Source organism: Rhinopithecus roxellana, chromosome 7, assembly GCF_007565055.1.
Source record: "Rhinopithecus roxellana isolate Shanxi Qingling chromosome 7, ASM756505v1, whole genome shotgun sequence".
NCBI lineage: Eukaryota > Metazoa > Chordata > Mammalia > Primates > Cercopithecidae > Rhinopithecus > Rhinopithecus roxellana.
The window spans coordinates 124534800-124554113 of record NC_044555.1 but is presented as its reverse complement, the minus strand read 5'-3'; the positions used below and the strand labels follow the sequence as shown (position 1 = coordinate 124554113).

At 48.9% G+C, this 19314-nt stretch overlaps 1 protein-coding gene across 1 annotated transcript in view; it reads right to left on the bottom strand.

Annotated features, from left to right (window-relative positions):
- XPNPEP2 (X-prolyl aminopeptidase 2) overlaps positions 1–16038 on the bottom strand; it is a 30504-nt gene extending 14466 nt beyond the window's left edge. Inside the window, exons 1-12 of the mRNA XM_010354789.2 lie at positions 15761–16038; positions 12813–12886; positions 10936–11046; positions 9741–9804; positions 8650–8754; positions 8309–8395; positions 7232–7378; positions 4417–4518; positions 3129–3210; positions 2610–2805; positions 1722–1811; positions 241–350 (exon numbers count right to left, since the gene is read on the bottom strand). Coding sequence (XP_010353091.1) covers positions 241–350; positions 1722–1811; positions 2610–2805; positions 3129–3210; positions 4417–4518; positions 7232–7378; positions 8309–8395; positions 8650–8754; positions 9741–9804; positions 10936–11046; positions 12813–12886; positions 15761–15809 — 1217 coding nt within the window. The 5' untranslated portion in view covers positions 15810–16038. The remainder of the gene's footprint in view (positions 1–240; positions 351–1721; positions 1812–2609; positions 2806–3128; positions 3211–4416; positions 4519–7231; positions 7379–8308; positions 8396–8649; positions 8755–9740; positions 9805–10935; positions 11047–12812; positions 12887–15760) is intronic.
- Between the last annotated feature and the right edge of the window lie 3276 nt (positions 16039–19314).

Here is a 19314-nt window from a genome sequence, read left to right as displayed (position 1 = left end):
AGGGGACGCTATTGGGTTGTGGCCCTTCGAGTTGTCCTGCTTTCAGCGGGGCGGGAAATGTAATCCAACGCCCCCTGCTCAACTCCCCGACCAACCAAGAACCTGTCTCTCCTTGTTCTACAGAGCCCTCCCCCACCCAGCCCGCATATGAGGAGGATCTTCCTTCCCGTTAAGTAAGGGGACAAATTCCGCCTCCCTGCCCCCACTGCAACACTAAAAAGGATGGCCGTGGCTCTTCACCCTCGGAACTTGTCCACGAGCTCTGCCCCCGAGAACTCGTCCACCGTGCCTTTGGGCACGTTCTTCTCCAGCCAGACCAAGTACCGGATCACAGCCACAGCGTCCCGCACCTGGAGTTGGGGAAGCAGGGAAACAGAGGAGCTGGCTGAGGTCTGATTACAGCCACAGGCTCCAAGATGATGGAGATCAGATAGCTGCTCCAGGATGTGGAGCTTTAAAAACACTGGCTATTTGATGTCAAAGAATTCTTGTTAGTGTTTATATGTGATCACAGTGTGTTCCTGTTTTTGAAAGAGTTCTGTGTTGACAGCAGAAATGACACGCTATCTAGGATTTACTTTTAAAAGAATCCAGCAGCAGAGGGGGTGGTGGTGGTGGTAATGAACATGGGGTTATAGACAAAACAAGAATGGCCATGAGTCAAGGATTGTTGAAGCTGGGTGAAGGGACACTGGAGATTATGATGCTATTTTCTCTACCTTTGTGTGTGTTTAAAATTTCCTATAAGATAAAGTTTTTTTTTTTTTAATGAGGTGGTTTATCTTAATTTTAACAAGAATTCTTTTTTAAAAATTGAGCCATCCTCTTGCCAGTGTGAGGAAATCATTACAGCTAACATTTAACACTTAGAACGTGCTATATGGTGCTCAGAGCAATATACATATTCATTGAATTTTCACAACCACCATATGCTGTAAGATTACTATTATGATCCTCATTTTACAGATGGGGTAACTGAGGCCCAGAGAGGTAAAATGACTTGGCCAAGGTCACCCAGTTAGGAATTGGGTGGAATTGGGGTTTGAACTCAAGGCACCCTAGCTCCAGGGCCTGTGCTCTAAACCACTGTACTATATTGGGGGCAAGGATATGTGGTGCATGTGGGTGTCCGGGAATAATTTGGTGTCTGCTTCTTTATTCCCTCCCCTCCCCTCCCCTCCCCTCCCCTCCTCTCCTCTTTCTCTCTCTCTCTCTTTCTTTCTTTTCTTTCTCCTTCCTTCCTTCCTTCCTTCCTTCCTTCCTTCCTTCCTTCCTTCCTTCCTTCCTTCCTTCCTTCCTTCCTTCCTTCCTTCCTTCTTTCTCTCTCTTTTTTTTTTGATGTAGTCTCGCCCAGGTTGGAGTGCAGTCGCATGATCTCAGCTCATTGCAACCTCTGCTTCCCAGGTTCAAGCGATTCTCATGCCTCAGCCTCCTGAGTAGCTGGGACTACAGGTGACTGCCACCATGCCCGGCTAATTTTTGTGTTTTTAGTAGAGATGGGGCTTCACCATATTGGCCAGGCTGGTCTTGGACTCCTGAGCTCAAGCGATCCTCTCACCTTGGCCTCCCAAAGTGCTGGGATTACAGGCGTGAGCCACCACACCCAGCTTGCTTCTTTGTTTCATTGAGGGTCTTCTTCAGGCTCTTCTGGAAGCCTTTCCTTTCTAACTCATTAGGCTGGATACTCCCAAAAGGCCATGTCTGCCTGAACGTGGACTTACGTGGCTGGCCTTGAGGAGGGCCTGTTCCTTGCTGTTCTTCACTGCCTTGGTCATCATCACTGGGGAGTAGGTATCTGTCACGAGTTTCTCCTGTTGGGGGCAGGGAGGAGAAAAGGAGGTCTGGGGGCACAGTAAAGGAGGTCTCCATGGCACAGGGGTGTTTTCAAAGGACTGGCAGGAGGACCCAGCAGAGGTGAGACTTGCCACCGTTTCTTGGCAATGCTCTCTCCTCTGTGTGCTTTCTGTCTTTCCTAGTTTTCCACATCCAGCTGAACATTCTCTCCTTCCCGGAAGGCTTCCTTGATTGACACTGCCTTGCTTAGCAGTGAACTCCCTGTCTTTGGATCCCACTAGCACTCTGGGATGGATCAGAGTCTGGCCTGAGTCAATCGACGGGCTGTTCTGACAGTGTAAGTTTCCTGTACATATCATGACAGCTACCATTTATTAAACGCCTACCATGTGTCAGCCATATACACTATCTCCTTTAAATCTCCACTGAACGACTCCTGCGAGGTCAGGACTCTTATTGACATTTTATAGGTGAAGAAAAAGACCCAGATTGGCTAAGTTGCTTGTCCAAAGTCACTGCACAGCTAGTTAGGGGTGGAGCTGGAATTCATTTTCAAGTTTGGCTGACTCCAAAGTCTCTGCTAGATCAGGCCATATACTCTCCAGCCTCCTGACAATTTTATGAGCTCTCTGGACGAACATCCCTGTTTCCTATTCTGTCTCTTCCCAGTTAGGCCAAGAAGGGAACTCACTGCACAGTTGTTGGCTGACCAGGTGACTGAATGGCTGAGGGGTTTCATCTCACTTTAGATTAAGACTTCTCAGGCCTGGAGCGGAGATTGGTGCCTGGCTTGGGCTGGGGCCTGGTAAACCCACCTTGGGTATCACTTCATAGATCCCATACATGGTATAGCTGGTCCCGATCCAGATCCTCACATCTCCCAATGCGTAGGCCTGGATGCTGTCACGAACTTGACTGTAATCCTCGATTTGCACACACATGGGGCCTGTGCAACTGGAGTTCAGATAGCTCAAGATTTCAGAGCTAAAGCGACTCTTGTTTGCAAACAACCTGGGTGGGGCGGGAAGGCAAGGAGGGTCCTGAGCATCTGTTAAGAATGCAAAGGACCAGAGGCAGTCACAGTCCCTTTGTTCCTGGAGGTCAAAGGAAGCCAGCCCCAGGGAGCCAAGCAGGCCAGATTTGGGATTCAACAGGGACAGAGGTTTAAAGAGTCAGGAAAAGCCAACAGGGGGTTTTCTAAAGGGTCGTGCTGGGGCAGGCACCAAGTTGATGGGCAACCAGAAGGCTGTACATTAAGGCAGGATCAGTGGTGGGGCATCGAGAGGGTGGAAGTTGGAGGAAGTCCACGACAGCAAACTAAGGAAAAGCCATACCTGATAGAAGAGTCTGTGAGCAGTGTGTAGGAATAGAAGAAGGGGTTATAGGGGATGTCACTGGCTCGAAGGTTGAAGAGCCCTGGGAAGAGAATTGACAAGGACTATTTAATGCTGATCTGCCTGAGGCAAGCTTTTCTTTTCTTTTTTTCTTTCCTTCCTTCCTTCCTTCCTTCCCTCCCTTCCTCCCTCCCTCCCTCCTTCTTTCCTTTCTTTCTTTCTTTCTTTCTTTCTTTCTTTCTTTCTTTCTTTCTTTCTTTCTTTCTTTCTTTCTTTCTTTCTTTCTTTCTTTCTTTCTTTCTTTCTTTCTTTCTTTCTTTCTTTCTTTCTTTCTTTCTTTCTTTCTTTCCTTTTTTTTTTTGACAGTATCTTGCTCTGTCGCCCAGGCTGGAGTGCAGTGGCAAGATCTCACTGCAACCTCCACCTCCCAGGTTCAAGCAAGTCTCCTGCCTTACACACCCAAGTAGCTGGGATTACAGGTGCCCACCACCACACCCAACTAATTTTTGTATTTTTAATAGAGGCGGGGTTTCAACATGTTGATCAGACTGGTCTTGAACTCCTGACTTCAGATGATCCGCCCGCCTTGGCCTCCCAAAGTGCTGGGATTACAGGCGTGAGTCACCGTGCCTGGCCTGAGGCAAGCATTTCTGACACTTTTGCCCTACGGTTTCTTTTGGCCCCCAAAGATTAACAGCAACATGCTTGCATCATCTACCTCTGCATGTTACTCAATCTTTTTTTTTTTTTCTTTTGGGAGGGGGGCAGTCTTTGAAATGCTGTTGAGAGTTATGGCTCTTTCCCCCCAGAAAAATGCAGATACTTAGCAATCAGCACACAGTTCCAGTGGGTCCCTGGAATATCTGAAGCCCAGCCATAGGGATCAGACAAGAAGCCCTGAGCCATGCCAGAAAGAGTAGGGTCCCACTGGGTGCTAAAGCTGGGAGTGTGAGTGCCCTGGGGTAGTGGCTAAGTTGTTGGGAGGCATTTGCTGGTCCTCCTCCCCTTAATGGGATGGAAGCACTTTGCTGCCATGGTCAGTTCATTCCTCTGGTGGCCTGTGGGCTGGTACCGGCTTATTCAGGGCTACCTTGTGTCCTTTTTCTGCAGCCATGAGCTCCTGCCCCCTTACCCTTCTTGGTTCTCACAGGCTGTGGCCATGGAGTTCTGAAGAACTGGTGGGCACACGGTTATTTGGGGAGGAGCTAGCTCTGTGCTACAGGGCCTGGGAGGCTTAGGGCAATGGGGAGACCCAGGCGGCTACCCATGTCTGCAAATCCACACTCACAGGCCGTCTCCTCAAGTGCCGACAGAAGGACGGCAGTTGGGGCCTTCTGATGCTTTTGCATCTGACTTCGGACGCCAGATACTTTCTCCTGCCAAGTGCTCCCTAGAAGCAAAGGAGCCCAAAGAAAGTGTAAGTGACAGACCTTGCCTTTGACACTTGGTTCCTGGAAGGTCAGCCTTAGAGTAACAGTTTTGCATCCTCTTAAAAAGCAGCAGAACCCTTTCCTCAGACAAACTCTTACTTGTGTACTCATTAATGACATGGGCCCTGCACCAAGATGGGGCTCAAATCCTGGCTTTGCCATTACTGGATGGGTGACCTTGGGCAAATTACTTAACCCCTCTGTGTCTCATTTTGTACATCTGTAAAATGGGGATGAAGTATAATAAGTATCTGCCTCAATAGGGTTGCTATGAGGATGGAATGAATTAATATTTGTAAAGGACACTCAATGGTATCTTGAGATGTAGTAACTCTTGTATCTTTCTGATTAATAAATAAGCATGCAGACTGAGATCAGGAGAGCAGTTCTAGTTGAAGGACAAAGGGGTAGGGCTGGGGCCATGTTCAACCTTCTCCTCTGCGGTAACTGTAGTATTTACTAAGCCACGGGTACTGGTCTAAGTACTCCATGTGCATTGCTCTAATTCTTACCCGTCCCATTTTACAGATAAGGAAACTGAGGCTTCAGAGAGGTAAAGTGACTTGTCTAGGGTTTCATGGATGCAAGACGCGGAGCCGGGATTTGAACTCTGGTCTGTCTGACTGCATGGTCCACGCTCTTAATCTGTACAGACACTACTGTCTTGATAACATCGTCAGTCTCCAAATCTGTCCTTAAACTCTGTGTCACAGCACCGTCCTTTCTCAGATGCTTATATCCAGGTTCTAGGACTTTAGTTTTCATCTTCTGTCCCTGCCCCCTGTAAGGTATTCAAAGAATCTACACCAGGCAGGACTAGGAGTTTGCTGGCCGAAGGCCATAAAGAGTCCTAGTTGGGTTCAGATATGAGCGTAAATAACTTAATGTCGTGAAAAATATTTCGTGTAAACTGGTAAAACTATTCAACAATGACCAAAGCTTTGGGTACAATACATTTTGCAGGTTTATTTTACTACATATTTAACACATAATTTATGTTATGTGTAAAATACACATAGCATAAAACGTATCATTTTAACGTTTTGAAAGTGCACAATTCAGTGGCTTTCAGCACACTCACAATGTTGTGCAACCATCACCACGATCTAATTCTAGAACATTTTCATCATCCCCAAAGGAAACCCTGTGCTCACTAAGGAGTCACTCCCTATCCCCCCTCCCCTGAGCCCCAGGAAACCACTAATTTATTTTCTGTCTCTATGGATTTGCCAATGCTGGATATTTCATACAAATGGAATTGTACAATTCCATTGAGAAGGCCAGGCCTTCTCTGACTGGCTTCTTTCACTTGCAATTATGTTTTCAAGGTTCAGGAACATGATACCTTTCTGAGAAACCAAATGAACCCAAATTTCAATGGTCTGGTGCGTACAGGTATCTTTGAGTAGCGAAATTTTCATGTTCTGCCCTTTACACTCTCCTTTCTCCTTTAAAACCTGCAAGCGGCTGGAAAGTCTCTCTCGTCTCTATAAGCTTATTGAAGCTGAACTCTGTTCTTCGGCTTCCAAACTCAAGCTCCAGGTGCCTTTTTCTTGAAGACTGGCAGCGTGCGATGACTCGGCATCCCCTCACTTTTGGGAAGTGACAAAACCCTTCCAGCCCCAGAAAGGTTTTTCTTTTTTTTTCTCCTCCCCTTCCCGACATAACTTTGACTTTCTTTATCTGAATAAGATGAGTTTTATTTATGATTTAACAGTCTTGGATAGTAAGTTTCTTTTAAAATGGTGTCAAGATGCAGAAAGAATGATTCTATAATTTATATCAGAACAGATAAAGAAAAATGGACACAATTTTCACTTGTTTCATCATGGCTGCTATTTTGAAATTTCCCTTCTGCTTTATTGGCTCCTTTCTAAATGAGAAATTGTGTGGACTTGCATGTGGAAAGGGATCTCTTGGCTTGATCACTGTTACTAGGAATCCAAGTTCATTGGCTCATTCAGAATTCCCAGGGAGATAGGAGTGGCTGGTGGCCAAGATACTGATTCATAATCAGTAGCCTGCACTTTAGTTACGACTTACAGGAATCTTACAACATACTGTTCTTTTGTGATGTATTTAGATAGTGTCAACAGGGTCAAGGTTATTGATGTTATATTTTTCTAACTTTCTTGATTGGTCCAGCAAAACCTGAACTGTAATCTGTGCTACAGAATGACTCTGAACTTAGTTATTTACTTATTCTGTCCACTCCTGGCCCACCTGACCCCAGCCATCTCACAAATCTAAATTCTTCATCACAAGAGGGTCAGAAGTAAAGGTCTGAATGATTCATTATGGATCAGTCTCCGCCACCAGACAAGCAAATCATATCATGCTTTTTTATCTTTCTTGAAAGGGGTTGGATATTTCCTCTCATCTTTCTCTGTTTTCCTTCTTTCCTCCCTTCCTACTTCATCTTGCTTCAAATCTTAACATTCTTTAATCCAACATTTTCTAAGTATGGTCGGAGGACATTTTGATTCAGACTCCTCAAGGGGAGGGGGCCCTGAAATCTGCATTTTAAACAAGCATCCCAGGTGACTCATGTGCATGCTAAGGTTTGCAAACCACTGCTTTGGTACCTCTGATGATGAAGTTCGCCACCTATGGAATAGCAGCCAGGACTTGCATTGCTACAAGTTGGGAAGGAAACTGGGCTTACTGAATCACCTGTGAATGCCTCCTGCAGGGCATAAATGGGTTGATTTGGAACCGGTGGCCTCTCTGATCCCCACACCAGGTCCACAAGGTTGGTTGTGATGGACACCAGCTGTCTGTTAGAGCCTTGGAGGGCCAGATTATAACTCTCCCAGGTGTCTGCAGAGACAGGAAGGAGTCACTTGTCCCTTGCCCATTTACACCTCAGGAAAAAATTGGATTCAAGCAAAGTTAGTCCTGGTTCCCTTTGCCTCCATTTGCAGCCCAGCTGCCCTGAGCCTGCCCCAGCAGCCTGCCACCCCTCCCCCGGCATGTGTGCCCATGCTGGGGTATGTTTCTCATCCTCTTTCTGCTTTCCAAGCCTAATGCCCTGAGCCTACTCGAACACTGACTGCCACAAATTGGCTAAGCTTGTCTTTTACATTGCCAGTGGCTGTGGGTGGTCCTTCTTTTGGGCACTAATTATTTTATCAGGGCTTCAATGTCACAGTCCAAAGGAATGGTGATGTTCCGGCCATTGGACAGGCTGACAAAGAAGCCAGTTCTAAAGCACAAGCCTTTCAGTACATATTCATAAGGACTCCTCTTTGGGGGAACGGGCTGGTCAGCTCTCTGGGGCCCCAGAACTCAGAGAGTTGTATTCTCAGGGGCCTTTAAAAAAAAAAAACAAAAAAACTCAGAGGCCCTCCCAACTCTTTTGACCCTTCTAAGCTACCTTCCAGAAGAGGGTTACCATGTGATTCCAGCACCATCATTGGCAGGGTTCCAGGGCACAGAGGATGGTTCTGAGTTCAAGCACATTCTGCCTATTCATCCACTGGATCTTTAATGATTCACTGAGTCTTCTAGGTTGGGTCTCTGCACTCATGGATTTTAAAATATTTGTACTGATTCTTTTAAATGTATTTTAATTACACAATTCCATGAATACATCCTCATTGCAAAACATTCTGCAACTACAATTTCAAATGCTCTATCTTTATAGTCCCACCGCCCCTCCTTCTACCAAGGTCCATTTCTTTATATCCCAGGAAAGCTAAGTTACCCTTGTTGGCATGGACAAATTCAGGGACTGAGGGAAGACCATACCAATGGACAAGAGGAAGGGATCAAAGCCCACACACCCTCCAGCAGGAATCTCGGTGAGGAGCCAGGTGACAATAGGAGTGGTGCCAACTGAAAGAAAGATAGGAAGGAATGCAGAGGTCACCCCCAGGGCCAGCCCAAGGCCCTGCAGCCAGGGGTTCTGTCTGACGGTCCTACCACATGTGTCTTCCTTGAGATCAGCCTTGAAGGTCAGTGATGGCCTCAAATTTCCTAAGCTCCCCATAGGGACCCAGCATGGTCTTACATGCATGCTCTCACCTATATCTTCCTGAACCTAGTCCAGGTCCCAAGACTTGGGGGACAAATCCATGTGGCCCTTCTACCTTCCTTATGGAGCTCCCAGTTGCAGTCCATCTGCCGCTCAGCCTGAGTCCAGTAGCGACTGTCGGTCCAGACAGCTGCTTTCTTCATGGTCACCACTGCAGTTCCTGGGGCAGAACAGAGAAACTTGCAGGTGAGGGTGAAGGGGAGGAACGTGGCATTAGCTGATGGATGTCCAATGCAGTGCTGGCTCTGAGAATGCCACGAGGGGCCTCTGGAAAGAGATTCTCTCCTCCATTGGAAGGAAGTGAGGAAGGAGATGTTAAAAAGAGCTATGGGGGGAGCTGGCAGAAAGGTGTCCTGAATCAGGCACCTCTGCTTTGTGTCGACGGCTGCTTGTGGACTTTCAGCAGAAGTGAGGTCAACTTTTGGCTGCAAGTAGGCACTCTCAGGAAAGATGGGGCTCAGCGTAAAGACTCGGTGGCTGATCAGGACGCTAAGACAGAGGCTCAGCTGAGGACTGGTGGGGAAGAATAATCCAGAGATTTTGGCAAAGGGAACAAGAGCCTATGATGCACGAGGCAGGGTAGTTTGAAGCCCAAGGAGGAATGTTTGAGGATCAGAAAAGGAAACTTGGATTTCATTCAATGGGCCAGGATCACGGTGCGAGGCCCCTTCAGACACTGTCATCTCATCAGGGGCTTCTGTTTGTGTCTCATTTGGCCATGTGAAGTGATGTTGTCCGTAAAGCAACTGGCAAAGGAAAGCTTTGTCCCCAAATGAGCCCTCATGTGAAGGGAATCGGCAGATTCTAAGTGGTTAGAGGTAGAAGTAGCGACTATGCAGAAACGGAGCCCAGGAGTGCCAGACTGGGCCCAGCTGCAGCAGAGGTAATGAGCATGGGAAGGCAGCCTCTGCCTCATTTCTACACATCTGCCTCATTTCTACACAGAAAGTGGCTGGTGGGCTATGAGATATGTGCCCTGGGGAATATGATGGCTTTGGGGTGGTAGAGGGAGACAGAGAGAGTAGAAAGGTTTTCTCTACAGCAGGTTCTGGGGTCCCAGATGCTGAGACACTAGCCACATTAGGTCCTCTGTGAGCACCTCTGGATCTACCAACAAAAGCAATGGGGCTGGGTAATGATTGTCACCTGCAGACCCTGTAAAGCCTGTAATCCACGCACGCCTCTCGTCATGTTGGCCGATGTACTCGTTCTAGGAAATCAACAACACCATCATTAGCCTTTTTCGTGGTGTCAGATCCCACATGAAAGGCCCCCAACCACATCCCAGTTATTTCTGTCTGTCGGCTCCAACCCCTTGTCAGCTACAAGCCCAAGCACACAAAGTGCCTCTTCCAGGAAGCCCTCTGTAACTCTCCCAGCCTTCAATATCTTCCCTTCCTTTGAGCAACTGTAACTTTTGCAATTCAACACCCCCCACCCTGCCCCATCCACACTGGACTCAGTGCAACACTGGACTGTTCTGCAAAGGAGCCTTGTTGCCCTGCCCTGCAAATTCTATGCAGTCCAGGGTCCTGTCTTTTGGTTCGTTTGGGTTTTCCCCTCCAGCTAACCCTTCTCCCTCCTGAGTCAAGCACAGTAGACTGGGAACATCATAACTTCTGCAAAGGGCTTTACATATTATCATATTTTGATCCTCATAATCCTTGGAGATAGATCTCATTACAGACCCATTTCTCTTTGCAGAAGAGGAAACTGAGGCTCAGGGAAGTTCAGACACTTACCCAACATTCTTAGCCCTTCCCAGCATGTAGGAAAACTAATTCAAACAAGCTAATTGACACTGAAAATGCCCTCTCTCCCAAATGGGCTGGTGTTGGAAAGGTGGATGGTATGGAGGGTGGAGCTAGTGATGGGAAGCGGTGGGATGGGTGCCCCCCTCCACAGTCAACCCCGCACTCCCATAACCTAGGATTTTGGATCATTTTGCTACTCCATTCCACAGAGTATGGGAAGCCCTGGGCCGGAAGGGAGCTTAGAGTTCTTCCAGTCCAATTTCTAGCCCACCTTCTAACCTCCTAGGGCAGGGATACCCTAAACATTCATTCTGGATCTGCCTTCTAGGAATTGATGAAAATTGATTCTGAAGTTGTTTATAGTTTAATTTCTTGAGGTTAAGGAGGTTTGGCAATGTCTCCCCGCCTATGTGGAAGGATACATTCTTTCAGTTGCCCTAAAACTACCGTGTCCATGCTCTCCACTTCCCTCCCTTTGCCCGTCAGATCCTTTCTCTGCCTTAATCTTCTGAGTTTTAACAGCTACTGTTTGTGGTCTCTGACCCAGGGTATTGGAGAGGGCAAGGGGGAGAGAAGCTGTCTCTTACCATGTGAGCATCCGTGTCTGGGATGATGTAGGCTGAGAGATTCTGGGTCTGCATCTGCTGGCGGAGGGCTGTGAGTGACACTGTGGTGTTGACCACAGTAACTGGAAGGTACTGACAGATGACAAGAAGATATCGAGACACAAACAAACAGATACACACGTTGCTTAGAGAAAATGACACATGGGACCCTGGCCTCCAGAAGAGCCCCCAGCCTCTCCTGAAGCGGGGGTTGGGGAAAGTTAGGCTGACCTGGCTTGGGAAGGGTTGGGGCGGTAACTGATATTGCCGCTAGTCTAGATAAAGATGCCTGGGTTGGGTGGAGATGGAGGTGTTGAAGAGTTTGGAAAGGGACCCCTTGTGACAGTAACGGGACCTGAGTCTGGGATGCGGGTGTGGGTGAGAACTGCAGGGGTCTGAGCTCTGGCACTGGGCCAGGCCATGCAGACGGTCCTTCTTTGGCTACCTGGGGGTGGGGTTGCCAGATTAGCAAATAAAAATACAGGACACTCACCTAGTTATGTTTGCATTTCAGATAAACAATGTATAATTTTGGGGCATACTTGCAGTAAATTTGTTATCTAAAATTCAAATGTAACTGGGTGTCCTGTATTTTATCTGGCAACCTTCCCTTGGCAGGGCTTTTTCAGGTTGCCACCCACTGGTCCCAAATGGCAGAGGAGAGTGAATGAATGCCCCCAGCAGTTTGAGATATTGCCCAGAAAGACCCTTTCCAGACCAGTTCTCTATTTCTTTACAGGTCGTTTTAGCTTTAAAACAAAAAGCATGTTTTCGTTTGTGCTGTTTTGCTTTCTACTCCACAATATATCCATGTTTGTTTTAACATAAAAGTAATGTGGTTCACCCACCCACCCGCCTGCCCCAGGGGGTCCCATAAAGTTGATATTGCTAGCAGATGTACTGCGTTTTTCCCATGGTTTACAGTGCTGCTGGCATGCCTACCCCTTAGCCCTACTCTGATTGTAGAAAGAATCACTCTGCTCCCCAGCTAGGAAGCTGACTACTGAAGCCCCTTCTGCGGGACCTTTTCCTCATCTTTACACCCCAGGCCTCCCCCTCTTGCCTTTCCGTTGGCTGTTCTTTGGTTTTGGTTTTGTTTTGTTTTGTTTTTGAGACAGAGTCTCGCTCTGTTGCCCAGACTGGAGTGTAGTGGCACGATCTCGGCTCACTGCAACCTCTGCTTCCTGGGTTCAAGCAATTCTTCTGCCTCAGCCTCCCAAGTAGCGGGGATTACAGGGACCTGCCACCATGCCTAGTTCATTTTTTTTTTTTATTTTTAGTAGAGACAGGGTTTCACCATTTTGCTCAGGCTGGTCTCGAACTCCTGACCTCAGGTGATCCACCCGACTTGGTCTCCCAAAGTGCTGGGATTACAGGCGTCAGCCACAGTGCCCGGCCTCCGCTGGCTCTTCTAACCTCTGTCTTCCTCCCTCTTCCCTTCTGTGCTTCTCCTTTTGCTGTCATTCTAGAATTTGTCTTTTTTCCCTCCCATCTTTCTCGCCTCTGCCTGGCCTCAGCCAAAGGCCAGCTAGGGCCCTCCTGCCCTCCTCCCTCCTCCTAGCGGGGTTTCCCAGACCCAGATCAGCACGGAAGCAGATAACCTGCTGCGGGAATGAGTGGGAGGGAGGGGAGGGCACTGATGTGGAGGGGAGGGAGTGGAGGGGGGAGGGGCCCCAGAGTCCGGAAATCAGGAGAAAGCCTGGTAGGGGGAGGGGCTACCAACTGAGCGAATGGGGGATGGAGAAGACGATAGGGCACAGCGGGGGTGCCTCGGTGCAGGGGTGCGTGGGGCAGGGTGGCAGGGAGGTGCGCTGGGGGGGAGGGGGGCTGTGCGCGGGGCGAGGGCGGGGGCCACTCACAGGAGGGTTGGTGGAACAGTTTCTCACATCCTGCCCTCCAAGGTCCGCTGGCTTTGGGTGGCCCCAGGCACAAGCTAGAAGCCCGGAGAGAAATCCAGGGTCATTTGGGGACCAGCTAATTACTAGAGAGGGAAGGCGTATCCTCCCTCAGCCCGCCCCGCAGGGCCTCCGTCCTTTGAAACGCACGAAGATGGCCAGCTCTACTTGAGGATAAAAATAATCACATTTCATAGGAAATCAGGCTGAATTGGATAGCACCCTGGGTCACAATCAAAGAAATCTGTTTCATAGACAAGTGATTGCCACTTTTGGATGGGTTTTAGTGCTCATTAAATCAATTTTTCTTCTAATCTAATTGGGTCTTTTCAGGGTTTAGTGAAGTGGAAAAGTTGTGTGTAAATTAAATTTTTGTTATCAAATTTTCTTTGAAATGCTCTAGAGGATCACACTAAATAATCACCCCACCTTCATTTTAGCCTTTTATAAATCTAATTGTATAATACACTGGGTTGACTTCAATTCAAGGCCTGCTTGCACTGTTTCTTACAGTCCAAATCTTTGCCTATCGTTCCAGGTTCATTTTCAATATATTAGACAGAAATCCCAGTCTTCTATGGTGAGGAAAGGTGGATTAATTAGCATTTAAAGACACCCTACTATGTGCCAGATACTGAACGCAGTAATTCACCTACAGTATCTCATTTGATATTTGTGACATCCCTATGAGGTGGAAATTATTGTTCACTTTCTGCAGAGGAGCAAGTCAAGGCCCAGATAGATCTGGTAACTTGTCTAACTTGTGCCACCAGCAGTCAGTGGTAGAACAGGGATTTGAACCCAGGCCATCTTAATACAAAAGAGATGAGTGTCCTTTCTGTCCTCCCACTCTGCCAAGTATGAGAGGTGGTCCTGGAAAGGGTGATGCCACAGAAGGGACAGAGTATATAGAGATCTAGTTTCCAGTTAGGGCTTTGCCCCAAATTTAGAGTGACTCAAGAGTGACCCCCCCAATATTGAGCAAACATCTCCTAAGCGCCTACTGTGTGCCAGGCACTGGACTAAGTTCTCCAGGCTCTGGACCTCTGGAAAGGAGGGGCTTGAATTAGACAAAGTCCCTTACTGCCCTGAAAGCCCAGTGGTCTCTGATAGTCCTTGCCTCTAACCCCTCTGTCTTTTAGAGAGGGATTTCCCTAGAGGGTAATGGGGCCCTGAGTGTGGGGAGACGTTACACTCCCCTCGGCCTCACCCCTTTTTTATTTGAGACAGAGTCTCTCTCTGTCACCCAGGCTGGAGTGCAGTGGGGCGATTTCAGCTCACTGCAATCTCTGCCTCCCGGGTTCAAGCGATTCTCCTGCCTCAGCCTCCCAAGTAGCTAGGACTACAGGCATGCACCCACCACACCCAGCTAATTTTTGTATTTTTAGTAGAGATGGGGTTTCACTATATTGGCCAGGCTGGTCTCGAACTCCTGACCTCAAGTGATCCACCCGCCTCGGCCTCCCAAAGTGTTGGGATAACAGGCGTGAGTCACTGCACCCAACACCCCTCCGCACCTGTTTTTTTTTTTTTTTTTCTTTTCTTTTTTTTTTTTTTTTTGAGACGGAGTCTCCCTCTTTTGCCCAGGCTGGAGTGCAGTGGCATGATCTTGGCTCACTGCAGTCTCTGCCTACTGGGTTCAAGCGATTCTCATGCCTCCGCCCCCTGAGGAGCTGGGATTACAAGTGTGTGCCACCATGCCTGGCTAATTTTTGTAATTTTAGTAGAGATGGTGTTTCACCATGTTGGCCAGGCTGGTCTCGAACTTCTGACCTCAAGTGATTCGCCTGCCATGGCCTCCCAAAGAGCTGGGATTACAGGCATGAGCCACCACACCCAGCCACACTTTTGAGTGGGTTGAGCTACAGATGCAAGGAGGGTGGCTGGGGTTCATCACCATGAACGCTCTGCGTGATTTTGTCTTGGTCTCATAAACACAAGGATCAGATGTGACCCATACTGTTCATTTAAGAAAATGAACACCCATTTCTGTAGAAACAGATCCCTGGCAAAATGTTGGCACTGAGATGCTAACATAAGAAGCGGGACACAGCCAACTTATGTCTCTCTGGACACCAGAATATGCTGTTCTCTGAGGCCAGGGGTTCCCAAGAGCAGGCTCTGCAGCTGAATGACTCTGTGGTCCCTGGCACAAGGCCTGGCTCTGGGTAGGTGCTCAGGAACTGGACACTGAGTGACTGATCAGGCCCTGCCGACAGATAACAAAGAAAGGAAGGCTAAGGTGGGAGCACTGGGCTGGGCACCTAGTTGAGGACAGAGAGGGTGCCGCAGGAGTGATGAAGACTCTCTCCCTGACCAAAGTTTAGTTAGGCTCCCCCAAAGCCTCTTCTCCACTTGGCCTTGACCTTGGCCTTCTGTGTCTGTCCTGCCCTTGCCAGGCCTGCATCACCCAGTCTTAGCAAGAATCTTGCTAAGTCAGTTTAGACACCCTTGATACCTGATCACTCTGGCCTGCAGTCAGCAAGAATCCTGTTCAGTCGGTTTAGCAAGAATCCCCCTACCCTTGCTATCTCCTCTTAATACTTTTCCATCCACTGACCCCCTCACTCTGCTCCTTGGCTACAGATCCCTGGAAGTCTTTTCTGTAATCAGAGTTGAGTCCCATCTCTCTCCTCTATTGCAATGCGGTAGTCTTAAATTAAGTTTTCCTTACCGTTTTAACGAGTGTCAGAACAATATTTTTTCTTTAACGGGGGAATGTAAAGGTGCCAAACCAGACTCGATCCAAGTCACGAGGGCCCCCAACACTGGCCCTGAGGTGCCTCTTCCTCAAGTCAGAGAGAGGAAGCAACAGAAAAAGAGACTCGTGCCCCAACCCTCACTCCAACCCTTTCTGAGCTCAGAGGGGAGAGGTCAGAGCTGCCTTCCAGTGGAAGCTAGGATGCACATACCACAGAGGAGGACCAGCCAGGGGCAGCAGCCCCAGTGAGCCCGGGCCATAGGGTCTCCAGATGCAGGCGCTGGGTGGATGGAGGGACAAGGGAGAGAGGGAGGGCTCTTTCCCCCGCCTCTTCCTTCAGGCCTTTCCTGGTCGCGAGCAGACAGTGGGTGGGGGCTGGCGTCAAGAAGGAGGCGTCTGGCTGCTGGATGGAGAGTGCCTCTCTGGTCTTTTGTTTTGGAGGGCTCTGGGAGCCAGGGTGGGTAGAGGAGCTTTGGGCTGCCCGAGGCGGACTGTGCAAGTTCCTAGTTGTCTAGGATAGGGTGTGAGGCTATCCTGGGCAGAGTCCAAAGATCTCAAGAGACAGAGGCACAACAGCTGGTCTCAATCAGCCTGCTTTTCCCAGCCCCCTCTCAGCAGCCCAGCCCCAGCCATTCCTTAATTTGGTCCCCTTCCCTCCAGCAAGCTGATTTCCACTAGCTCCCACACTCTGGGCTCTGGCTCCAGCACTTGCTTTTGCTGTGGGGATGGAGATTTGCCTCCTGCTGCTGCTCCTCCTCCTCCCCCCCTTCCTCCTCCTCCTTTTCCTTCTCCTCCTCCTTTTCCTTCTCCTCCTCATTTTCCTCCTTCCCCTCATTTCTGTTTTCCTCCTCCTCTTCCTCTTCCTCCTTTTCCCTCTTTGTCCTCCTCCTTTTCTCTTTTCCTCCTCCTTCTCCATTTCCTCCTCATCCTCCTTTTTCCTCTTCCTCCCCCTCCTTTTTTGCCTCCTCCTCTTCCTCCAAGCTGGCTGGAAAAGCCAGTGTCCTCTCTTCTTGCAGTGCTTGGCAATTCCCACTGTACCCCTTGGGAAAGTTGGTTATGACTGGAGAGTTACTTTCTTGAGCTGGGATGAGTCCCCCCAGGAGCGCCCACTCTGAGGAAGTGATGCCAGCTCTTCCCTTGGGATCTGGGGAGTCCCATTCCACTGCATTTTCTGAACCTGCACTCTGGGGGAACCGAGGCTGTTAGAGTCACTCACACCTGGGAGGGAATGAAAGCCCAAAGATGCCCCTATCTGGAGGGTTCGAGGGATGCCACTGAAGAGGGAAGAAGACCCAGAAAGGGGAGTTTGGGCGCTCTGAGAAGACTAACTTGGTGAACTGGAAATGCTCTTTCTGCCATAGCTTCTAGAACAGCGATTTGGTTACCCTGAAGTGTCTCCCCACGAGGGAAGTGGAGAAGCTGAGGCCTGCCTTGTCTTCACGCCCAGCTGAATCAGAGGGCAGCATCAAGGCAGCTCCTAGTAAATGCTCTACAGAACCCTTGCTCTTTGGGCTCGAGGAAGGCGATGTCCCAGAGAGGAATGCTTTAGAGAGACAAACAGACCCAATGGGGTTGGGTGCTCACCTAGCCTGGAGGGCCCCAGATGCAAACCGCCCATTCCTTTTGTTTCTATTTTTATTTTTGAAACAAGGTCTTATTCTGTTGCCCAGGGTGGAGTGCAGTGGCACTCGGTTCACTGCAACCACAGGCTCCCAAGCTCAAGCAATTCTCCAGCCTCAGCTTCCCGAGTAGCTGGGACCATAGGTGCGTGTCACCATGCCTGGCCACCATTCCTTTTGTTTCTATTTTTAATAGATTTACAGTCTGCTTATGTCCACATCAAGTTTAAAGCAACTTTCAACAATCCAAGAATGACAAAATAGGCCATTTTGAAGAGGGAAAGAGGACCTCCATGGGAGTCTCCGAAAAGGCAGAGTCAAAATGATTGAGGCGGCTCAGTGAACTTCATTCTCAGGAATAAAAGCAGAGGGCAGGAGCCCACAGCCTCAGAGGACAGACCAGGAACAAGGAGAACTTGAGAATGCTGTCATTCAATAACTGCTGAAGCTCCCGCAGCCTTTCCCCCAGGCTCCTCTCTCCCACCCCTTCCAGAGTTGGTAATGAAATTATTCCCAGAGACCAGAGCACTGGGAAATGCCCCCTCAAAGGCTCCTCCCTCCTCTGTTCACTGTAGTAGCCATCCTGAAGGGCAAGCAGGCAGAGCTGATGGGATTGTGCATGGGAAGACCCCTGAAGATAGCCTTTGAGGACAAACACAGCCCTGTTTTTCTGTCAGTGAACTGAGCCTTGAAACACTGACTTGGAAGCCATCTGCCCGAGTTTCAATCCCAGCTCTGGCACCCACTAGCTGTGTGATCGTGAACAAGTGACTTTATCTCCCTGAATCCCCAGTGTCCTCACCTGTGAAATGGAGTAATGATAGTACTAACTTTTTAGGGTTGTTATGAGGATTCAATGGGCTAATATTTGTGATGCTCTCAGAACATGCCTCGCGGAGACAAGAGTAAATGTTCTACAAATGTTCGTTAACTCACATACTAGAACTAAATAAAGCCAGTCTCATCTGTACTTTGTTCTTTCTCTCCCTGGCATCCAGCACTCCTGAAATGGCAGTTGTTATAGCAAAGATCAGCTGAGCTGAAGGGCCAATCCCTGAAGCAAACAAACTAAACAGGGATTCCACCCCCATCTTCTGGACTCTGCCCAGGGATGGTCCCCACGTAATACTCAGCCCTCTGGTTTCATACTTCTGGGTCCCAGCCTTAGCCCTGGTGGCAAAGATAACTTCACTTGCCTTCATCAGCTCCTTCCTTATCTCCCTATTTTGAAACCACTGTCTTTACTCAGTTGGCAGACTTCAACCCAAGTTGGCAATAGGCTTGAAGTGGAAAGAAATGATTCAAGGTGGGGAGGGTTGAATGGCCGAGTCTTTGCATCAAGTTGTTTGGAAGATGCATGCGTCACTAGAGTCTCGTTCTGGCCTGCTCAGGCAGTGGACTTCTGCTTGTTTTACTTTTTGGTCCAAGGCTAGCCTAAAAGCCAAATTCTGAAATCGGAGGTGATCTTCTCTAGAGTACCTCCTGTCTGTGCCTCTTATTTTGCATCCTGATGCCACCCCAGGCTTGTCACCCTGACTTCCAACATGAGCCTGCCCTCTCTGGGCACCAAAGCCTCCTTGACTTCCATCAGAATACACCTTCCTGACTTACATGTTCTCTCACCAGGTGACAACCACTAGGTGTCCTGAATCGTAGATGAGGTCACAATAACAACTCATGTCATGAGTATGAATGAGAAAATGCATATAAAGTGATGAGCAAGCAGGAAGCTCTAGCACCAGGGATACAAACAGCTCTGCTGTGGGAGCCCCAGGGAAGGGTAGAACCTGGAGGAAGGCCAGGAATCAGAGAGGTGGAGTGAACCTTGGCAGTAGAGGTGCAGAGATGGCATTGCAGGAGGTGGTCACAGGGAAGGACAGCAGTCTAGGGGCAGATTGGCAGCAATAATGTGAAAAGCAGCCTGAGGAAGCACAGGTGGACAGCGCCATGGCCTGGAATAGCCGGTGGCAACAGGGAAGTCAGAGACCCAAGGGGGATATGAGTCCTGCAGAGCATCCCCTGGGGATGTCCCAAGTTACTGAGGATGAAATCATGAAACCATACCTGAGGTTCTGCAGTTCTGCAGGTGGGAAGGAGACTTTTGAGCTAGCACATGCCCAGTCTAACTGTTCATGTGACCTCAGAG